Source organism: Plecotus auritus (assembly GCF_963455305.1).
Source record: "Plecotus auritus genome assembly, chromosome: 7".
Lineage (NCBI taxonomy): Eukaryota > Metazoa > Chordata > Mammalia > Chiroptera > Vespertilionidae > Plecotus > Plecotus auritus.
In genome coordinates, this window is record NC_137774.1 from 11,384,577 (window position 1) to 11,394,035 (window position 9,459).

Here is a 9,459-nt window from a genome sequence, read left to right on the forward strand (position 1 = left end):
CTGATGGAAGGAAAATGTTTCTGTTATAAGAAGAAAAAAACGCAACAAGAAAGAGCGAGGAGATAATTTATAAACACCCAACGGAGCGCAGATTTATTAGAGAAACCCAAGTTGAGAAACTCCGCTCGCCTCTTCGCACCGCTCCTGGGGGAGGAGAGGGCTCATTTTAAGGAGGGAGGGGGTCTATTTCTCGCGCAGGTTGGTCCCAATGAGGGGCGCGGATCGGGCTGGGTCCGGAGGAAATAGGAGATTTGGAATCGAAGAGTCTAGGGGCAGACAGTGCATGGGTCTCAGAATGAGAAACAGCCGGAGCCCAGGCCTCCAGCTGCTAAATTGCGAAAGGACCCGTGCCCCCCACGTTTGCGCCCCGAGCCCGAGCCCGAGCTCGCACCTGGAAAGCACGGACCCCGGGTTAAACCGAGCTGCTCCGTTTCTGCAAAACGCGCACGTTTTCTGGGCGAAACAAGGCAGCCTTCCGCACCTCGCCGTTCCGGGGAACCCCTGCCCCGCTCCCGGGTTGACCCGGCGCGCGCCCAGCCCGGACCCCGACACTTACAAAGGCTCTTGGAGCCTCAGTCCATGCGGAACCCACCTCGCCGGCTATAGGCACCTCCAATCCCACCAGAGACACGAATCCATTTCCCCCAAAAAACTGTCCCCCCTATCCCCTACCCCCCCACCTCCCGGGCTAGCTCACCCAGGTCCCTCTCCTGCGGATCTGGCAGCAGATTTCCCGCAGCTTCCTCTCCATCTGACCTTCTTCTGCCGGTTCTCCCCTCTCACCTGACTTGCTCACCCGCATTCGCAGACATTCCTGTTGCTCCCCTCCCCGGAAAACTCTCATTTTCCCGAACCAATTCTCTTTTATTTAGACCCATTATTCCTATTATTATTATTATTACTACTACTACCACCACCACCATTACTATTCCCCGTTCTATTTACGTTTGTTGCCCCACAGAACAGAAACTGGGGGAATGAGAAGCACCGAGCCCTCCTCCTGGGGGAAATGCATAAAATTGACCATTTGAAGGGGGGGGGGGGCAACATCAGTACATCTGAAATCTATAAAATGGGGGAAATGGCCATAATGAACCCTATATTTTTATTACGCACAAATTATTCATGACTTTTTGCAGCGCTCAGTTCGTAGATTCAGGGCCCACCAAAGGTGCGAAGTGCAGCCGCCAGCGCCCGCAGCCGCCGCACCGGGGATTTTCACATGGAGCAAGGCTGCCATCTAGCGGCCATCCCGAGAAAAGGCGCCGTCGCCACCGGCTCGGCCAGTTTCTCTGCGAGCCAGCCACCCGCGGCGAGAAGCCAGGAGAAACTTTCGTTATTGGCAGAAAAGGGGGAGAGAAAAAGAGATCGGAAATCAGAAAATGGTTCATCGAATTGTGCAGATAAGCTAAAAAAACAAACAAACCAAAACCCAGGGTGAGGAGGTGGGGAAGAAAAAAGAAAAGCCACGGCTGACACCAATCCCCCATTTCAAGACCCGAAATTCTGGTGGAGACCGCCGAGCGGTGAGCCGTTTATAGCCCGTAAACGAGTCGAGCACTTTTCAAACCCAACACGATTGTTTCAAATTCTGAGAAGAAACAATTGGGCTTTTTGTGGGGGGGAGAGGAGGCCTGAGAGGGTGGAATGGGACTGTAAAAGGATCAAGAGGCTGCCCGCGCCCAGACGTCTGGCCCCGCCGGGCGGGCGTGTGTGTGTGTGTGTGTGTGTGTGTGTGTGTGTGTGTGTCCGCGCAGGGGGCTTCTTTATGACGTCCGATTCTGGAGCGTGGGGGGGGGGGTGAAGAACAAAGACAAGAGTTCCAATTGCATTCTCTAAAGCATTGGTGACAACAAAGTGTTTTTCCCTCTCCCTTCCCTCTTCTCCCCTCTTTGCCCCTTGGGGCCCCCGGAAACCTCAAACCCGGTACTGGGCGGGGAAGGTGGGGGCTTGGGAGCCGGTCCCCCCGCCCCCCGCCAGGCCCAGGGCCCAGGCCCAGCTGCGGCTCTCTCAGCTCCGGAAAGTTTCCGCTCACTGTTTGCTTTGCTGCTGTTTAGTTTCTTAACCTTCAGAAATTTATACGCTATAAACTTTTATAGCGGTCATATTCTTTTATGGCTGCGCACACGGCATTGAATTCCTCTCCCGGCTTCTCTGTCTGGCACTCTCCGCGCTCTTCCTCTCCGAATCTCTCGCTTTCTTTTATGGCAACAGATCCCCCATCTCCGGCTTCCCGGCCTCCGCATCCTCGCCTTTGTCTGTCTTTAAAGAAGCCAGCACCGCGGAGGACGCAAAGGCCGCTGGAGGCTTCGCCCGGCGCCTTCGCCCCCGACCCCGCCGCGCCCCTCGGCTTCTGGCGTTTCCTCTGGGCGGCACCCGGCCTTCTCGGCTCGCTCTCAGCCCCGGCTGGCTGCGGGGAGACCAGGAGGAGGAGGGAGCCGAGTCTACACAAACCCTAAAGCAAGATTCATTTTCTAACCCGAATGGAACCCTTGGATGAGGCGGGTGCCAGGCCCTCCCACCGCGTGCAGGAGCTCCGTTTCCTCCTGCCTCCGGCTGGCTTTCTGATTAGTGCACCCCTTTGTTCGCTGGAGAGGGGTAGGCCTGGCCTTTTCAGTTCAGGATCCTTTCACTCAGGTTAAGCTTTGTCCCCACCTCTACCCCGAACCCTTAGGGTCCTCGCAGGCCGCCGCGGGCTGCGGTGACCAGGTGGAAGGCTCCCGGGGAGGCGGGTTCCCCAGCGCCAGCCCAGGACAAGCCCAGTCCCAACGCCTGGATGCGAAGGACAGGACCGCCCCGAGAATAGCAGTCTTCCAAGGGGCGCCAGTGGGGACACCACCGTCTGAGAGGGACAGAAAGGGACAGAACTTACTCCTGAGGTCTGATTGGAAAGGGCATTTTTTTTTCTCTCTCCTGAGACAATTCTGTTCCACATCCTATCCTCTCTCCTTGCCGTTGGGAGCTGCCTGCCCAGGTCGCCGCCCCTACCAACCGCCACCCGCTTTATACCAAGGGAGCTACCTTTGGCTCAAATTGGAGCCTCAAATTGCAGGAGGGAACCGCGAGCCCTAAGGGGTTTGATCCTCTTGAATGGAAGAAAGGAGGGCTCAGCCTTCCGGAGGCCTCTGCCTAACCAGTTCCTCCGGCTGCAGGGAACGGCAGAAGGAAGTTACTGCCTTCCTTACTGGCATGAGATTTTAAAGGGACCAAACCATGGTGACATCCTCAGGCAGCTGAGAGCGGAGCTGCTTCAAGGAGCCACAGGGCCGGGCCTTGCCCTCCCTCTGGCTCTGGAATTTGGGGGAGGTCCCTGGTACAACTTTGGAGGAAGCAAGACCAGACCCCTCTCCAAACCGATGCTCTTCCCTTTCCTCCCCTCCCATCACCCAGCTCTCCTGTGGGAAGGCTCTTGCTCAATGGAAGCGGTGGTCTTGGGCCCTTGGGTGCTGACCAGCTCTCAGCTCCACCAGGAGCCTGTTCTGCAAGGTCTAAGGAGAAACTGCCTTTTTCCCAAGCCACCCTCCTGGAACTAGAATCTCTAGTCCTGGCCAGGTGAGACGAGCCGACGCAGAATAAGACACAAGAAGAGATTTATTTTCTAGTGATATATATTTTTTGTTCTTTTTTCTTTTTTTTTTTCTTCCAAAACAATCAGAGCTCTAGGCCCCTTACCCTCCCCACTCCCACCCACCACCCTCCCATAGAAGAGACAACTGAAAACAGGCGAGACAATCACCCCCAAAGAAATCACAAAACACAGCACAATTTCACAGCCACTGACAAAGCAAAAAAAGTTCTACTGGAATGTCCCCTTGCAAGGGCGGGAGACGCAGAAGCAAGAGTCCATGGAATTGAAGGGATTGAAGAGGTGGGGGCGGGCGGGGCGGAAGGGAAGGAGAGAGGAAGAAGCTTCGGCCTGAAGCTTAGGTGCCATTCCGCCTTTTCCTTTGCACGCGGGACTGATCCCCAGAAGCGTGCGTGAAGCGGCCGTGCAGGTCGCCATCCAGGCCCGCAGCAGATCGCAGATAGGCGCGGGGGGCCGGTCTCCCTCTGCGCCAGGGCGGGCAGCCGCCAATTCCCGCGACTCCTCCGAGTGGGTCGGGACCTGGGCAGGATGGGGAGGAATGCGCCCCGGGCCCCGCGCGGGAGCCTTTGCTCCGCCTTGTCCGCCGCAACTTATCCCGGAAGGGCGCTCAGGAATCGATTCTCAATCAATTCTCCACGGGACTCTCTGCCCTGGCTTTCCAGCCTAAGGCAGGGTTGACCTAGAGGGATGGAGGGCGGAGGGTTTCCTACAAGGGGCGGCTTGACTCGCTGGTGCAAGGTGGATTTGGCCAACCAGAGTTGATGTCGGAGCTGGGGGGATGCGGAAGGATGCAGGGCCGGTGGAGAGCAAGAGGAGCTACAGTCTCAGACAAGCGGGACACAGATGAACGGATGGACAACATTGTCAAGGCTTACGACCCACGATTTGACCTCCTTTTGTTGGAAGGAGAGGAAAACAACATGCAGAATTAAACATTTCCTGCAACAAAATGTGTGGAATGCCTTCAGAAAACCTAAGATACCCTCCTAAGACTACCGCTGCCTTCCCTTACCCCCTCTAGCCCACCAGGGTGGGGGCTGAGTTTATCCCCTTTGCCCTTGGGCCCGGCGGGGTAGAGTTGGGGGTTCTGTGGGGGTGGCATGGTGATAGTCAGCCCCTTGGGCAGCAATGCCTCGTTCAGGAGTGTGTCTCTAGACATCTTGCTCTGTATTTGCATCAGGGGTAGAATCTGCCTGATGGGGTACTGGCTGTTCCAACAGATCTGCGGTGCCCCATGGTCTGCACTTGGGAGGTTACTTCCTTTGAGTGTTGGCTGTGAGCTCTCCCTGTCACGACTGTGGGCCCCAGGCTTCACGTATGAGGGCATCTGCTGGGCTGTGTGCAGTTGGAGTGTCCCTGGATGGCACTGGGATAGGTGGAGAGGGAAACAGGCAGGCTGGAAGTGAGGGGCTGGGGCTTCCCAGAAAAACTGGGGGGGGGGGGCGTTGCTAGGGGTTCAACTAGGGTCTCTCTTTCCTTGTGGCCCATTCCCTTCTTAAGAACCAACTACATCTACCTTCTAAATTAACAAAACTTTCTCCTGAGGTCTAGGGAGAAGAGGGCTGGTGAGAGCGGAGGAAAGGAGGCTCTAGAATTGTGGGAAAGGACTTTGAAGAGCAAGACTCCCTTCCCCATCCACTTGAATACATCCCAGACAGCACTGGCTTTGCAGCCACCACTTATAAATAAGCTTGAGATGGGGAAGGAGTGGGAAGGGGAGGGGGAATCTTTACTCTTTGCCCTGTTCCTTATTCATTTTCTTCATTTTCATCCGCCGGTTCTGAAACCAGATTTTGACTTGTCTCTCACTCAGATTGAGGAGTCTGGCCACTTCGTGCCTACGGTCCCTGGTGAGGTACATATTGAACAGAAACTCCTTCTCTAGCTCCAGCGTCTGGTATTTGGTGTAGGGACAGCGCTTTTTCCGGGAAGAGCGAGCGTGCAGCCAGTTGGCAGAAGGGTTGGCTGAAAGAGAAGCAGCGATAGAATCAAAGAAAGGAAGGGGGGGGGATAAAGCGTTCTCCTTCCAAGAGGGCACTCTACTCCCCATCTGGCATTGGAGAAAGGGGCACCTGGGCCTTCAAGTTCCCAGAAAGGGGCCCAGCCATGGGTCAGGAGTAGCTATGGACATCTCTAGGTGGAAGTTACTTGGATAGGAGGGAGCCAACCAGATGCCAGGCTGCCCAGCATTGTCAAAGCTTTGCCCACCTGGGGTCCTCTTTCTACACTTGGGTCCAAACAGGTAAGGACCAAGTCAGAGCCCAGCATGGTGACCCCCCCTCCCCCCTGCACCACCGGTCTAACTAGGGGTGGCTGATCTGAAGGTCCTCGCTCTAGGTCTGGGAGGTGAGAGGGTTGGACTGGGGGAGAGCAGCTTCTGTTCAACCACAGACAAGAGACCTCTTGGCCCGCCAGCCCAGTCCCAGCACACCGTGCCTTGGTCACAAGTTCTAGTCTCTTGGCCACATGGTAGCAGGCATGTAATGTCCATGTAGATACCCCCCCCCATAGACACACACACACACCACAAATATGTGTCCGCACTTAGAGATGCAAACATCCGGCACACTCCAATTCACAAGCAACCCAATTGCAACCATTTATCAGCTCCAGTCTGTGGACGAGGGAGCGCCAGGGGCTCCCAGATAACTTATGGTTGCAATAGTCTCTCCTTTTCCGCTCCTGCTCAGCTCGCAGTTCGGTGAAAGCAAGTTCAGGGAAACTGGGAAGCAAGATTGCTCCAGTCCCAAGGTGGGGAGCCAGGGATAAGGACACGGTGGGGTAACAGAGAGCTCTTCACAGCACACTTCACTCCAACTGGCTCCATGTGGTGAAGGGGAACAGAGGAAAGGGTAATTGAGTGGGGGGGGGGATAGAAATATTTACAGGCTTCTCTTCTCCTTACTGTCTCTCTCCCTATCCTGGAACTCAGAAAAGTTGCCAAAGAAAGCAGAGCTATTAAAAATAATAGCCACCCTCTACTAGATTCCTTCTCCCCAAATAAAAAAAAAAAAGCACGAAATATTTTTTAAAATAATCTGGTCCATCCTACACTAAGTACCATGTCTTACCAATTTGCAGCGCTATTTCCTTAATGTGATTGCCTGTGATAGGACCTACATTCACATTAAATATGAAAGAGGAAAAAATGTTCATAATTGATCCTAGCCAAACTGCTGCCTTGCAATAATGGGTTTTCCAGGCAGAGTTTGGGGGGCTTGGGGGTGGGGGGTTCCATTTGGGTGTGAGCAGGGAGAGTTTGGGAAGAGCCCGTGTTACCCAAATGCCAGCTCTTGTGATTCAACCTGGCAGGTGGGACCCCACAGGGCCCTCAGGGGAGTGGGGCCGTAGGAACACCCCAAAGGGCCTGTGCTTCACCCCGTTGGTGGGAAATCTGGCAAAGCAAGCAGAGGGTAAGCATCTGACCCCCACTCTCCAAAAAGAGGAAGGGGTGAGGACTGGTCCCCACCAGCCTGAGGGTTGTTGGTTGGGGCTGAGTCCCCAACCCATTTGCTCTTCTCAACCTTAAAGACAAAAAATAGGACCCTCCCTACCACCGCCCCACCCTCAGTCAGCAGCACCTCCGGGAAATTGCCAGACTCGGTTCCTGGAGGGGGTGCTTATGGAGGAGTGGGAGGTGAAGAGAGACTGCCGTCAGAGGGTAAAGTTCTGCGCCCCCCGTAAGCCTCTCTTCCCCCACCCTTCCTCTCCCCGGGGGTCCCTTCGGGCTCTCCTCTTCCACTCTGGCGGTCCGTCCCGAAGTTCGGAAGCGATTCCCGACTCCCCGCCAGGCGGACAGCGCGGGCTGGGGCTAGGAAGCCCTGGGAGCAGCGGGAGGCCGAGGAAAAGGAAGCCGCAACCCAGGAGAGGAAGCGGAGGAGAGGAGGAGGCGGCCGGAGGGAAGGCTGCCGGGGAGGGGCCGTCGCACCCGGGGAGGGGCTCAGTCCCGGGTCCTGGGCTTCCCCGCCCCTCCCAGCGCCGGCTGCGGACCCTGAGCCGCTCCTGCTCAAAATCTGCGAGGCTCAATCCTCCGCCAAGCTGTTGCATCGCAAATAAAACCCTAATGAGCCCCCTCCCACTTCCCCTTGGCCCGCTTTTACGGTGTGCGCGTGGCGCGGGGAGCTCTGCCAGCCGCGCGGGCCGGAGCAGCCGCGTGCGCTCCCTCCCTGCCCGCGCGGGCACTCCGCCTTGCGGGCTGCCGCCGGCCCTGCCAGCTCCTCGCCGGGCCCGCCGTCCCCAGCCTCCCCCCGAACTCTCCGCCGGGCCTCCGGGAAAGTGGGGGAAGGGAGGCCGAGAGAGCAGCGAGCTGGTCCCTGCTCCCCAGTTTCCTCCAGGACTTTGCGCAGTGGGGGCGTCGCTCCACCCGCGGCCTCGGGCTCTCCTCGGGGACACCCGGCTGGCTTCCTTCCTTCCTTCCGCCCTCTTCCCTCCTCCCCCGCTCGCTCTCCGGCTGCGCCGCGGTTTCCCTTCACATTGTCCGCAGTTTATTGCCTCTCCCCTCCCCCTCGCCTGGCCTTCGGCCTGGGTATTTCCTCACTTTTTATAACTTACTTTGATCCGGCCTCTCTTTGTCCTCGCTTCCTTCGCAAATTTTATTGTCCCCGTAGCCGGGTCTTTGATTAGACAGGACGGCCTCCCTGCCCGCCGAAGTTTCCAAACTGTACTCGGGCGTGCCCTGTTTGAGCAGCTCCCCCGGCGCGCCCAGCAGCGGCTCCGCCTTCACCGCCGCCGGGCCCTGCCCCGGAGCCGCCTCGCCGCGCGGCGCGGGCTCCAGCCAGGTGCGGAGGTACCTGCTCTCGGCCGGCGGGACGCCCTGGGGCTGGATGTAGGGGTGATAGACGGACGGCAGGCTCCCGGACGCGTGCGGGCTCAGGGGCGCCCAGGACGCGCCGAACACCGGCGCTTTGGGCTGGAAGCTGCAGGAGGGGAACTCCAGGTGCTCCGAGTGGCCCGGCTGCCGGGGGCTCGCGTACTGGCCGGAAGGAAACTTGGCTGGAGGCGCGTCCTCACTCTCGTGACTTATGATCGAGTCGACATAATAGCTGCTAAGCGTCCCAGAAATGGACATTCTCAGACATTATCCGGGCGCTAGCAGGGGGAAGGGAAGCGCTCGCGCGGCGGCGCCCAAGCAGGGAGAGGTGGCACCCAGACCGGGGTGAGGGCTTTCGGACACGACCCCCCCAGCCCCCCACCCTCCCACCCCCACCCCCTGCTCAACTTCTCAGCCAACAAAGTACAGTGGAGCAGCCCGGCTCAGCGCTCCTTGCAAAATGATTGGTCAAAGTTTTTCCGACTGCCTGATAAAGCGTCAGCTCCGACATAAATCAATCCGGCGAGGGGGCTGCGCTCGCTCTGTCAGCCGTCCGCACCGCATTCCATATCGAGGATGGATTGTTTTATGCTGATGCAATGTGCTATCACGTCAGGGCTCCGGCGGCCACGTAACCTCAGCTAGAGCAGCCGGCCGCCCGGTCCCTCCGCCTTTTGCAAGAAGGGGGGTGGAGTTCTCGATGGGGGGGGGTGGCGGGGGCGGAGGAGAGGCGGAGGGAAAGCAGCGGGCTGCCTCTGGAGGGACGCGGGCTGCGGAGCCCTCTCCCCAGGCGGGTCGGGGAGGGAGAGAGGGAGAGCAGGACAGTGGGAGGGACAGAGCCCCAGCTTGGGAGCAGCCAGAGGGCCCACGGCGTAATGAACGAGGAAGTGTTCACCACCCCCCTCCCCGCCCCAATACACACACCTTCACTCCATCCCTCGGGCCCTCCTTTCCTCTTTTCTGTCTTCTTGTCACAAGATGTTTATTAAACAACTGCGCAGCAGCAATTCATTGGAGGTGGTGGGGAGAGGAGTTGGGGGTTTTAAAGACGGTGTCCTCTTTG

The 9,459-nt window shown here is 57.8% G+C and overlaps 1 protein-coding gene across 1 annotated transcript; it reads right to left on the bottom strand.

Moving 5' to 3' along the window:
- Positions 1 to 3,642: 3,642 nt before the first annotated feature.
- Positions 3,643 to 8,654, bottom strand: HOXB9 (homeobox B9; the record flags this gene model as incomplete). Its single annotated transcript, XM_080679114.1, has 2 exons — positions 3,643 to 5,551; positions 8,138 to 8,654. The coding sequence occupies 2 exons, from the start codon at positions 8,652 to 8,654 to the stop codon at positions 5,316 to 5,318; spliced, it is 753 nt and encodes a 250-aa protein (XP_080535240.1). The 3' UTR covers positions 3,643 to 5,315.
- Between the last annotated feature and the right edge of the window lie 805 nt (positions 8,655 to 9,459).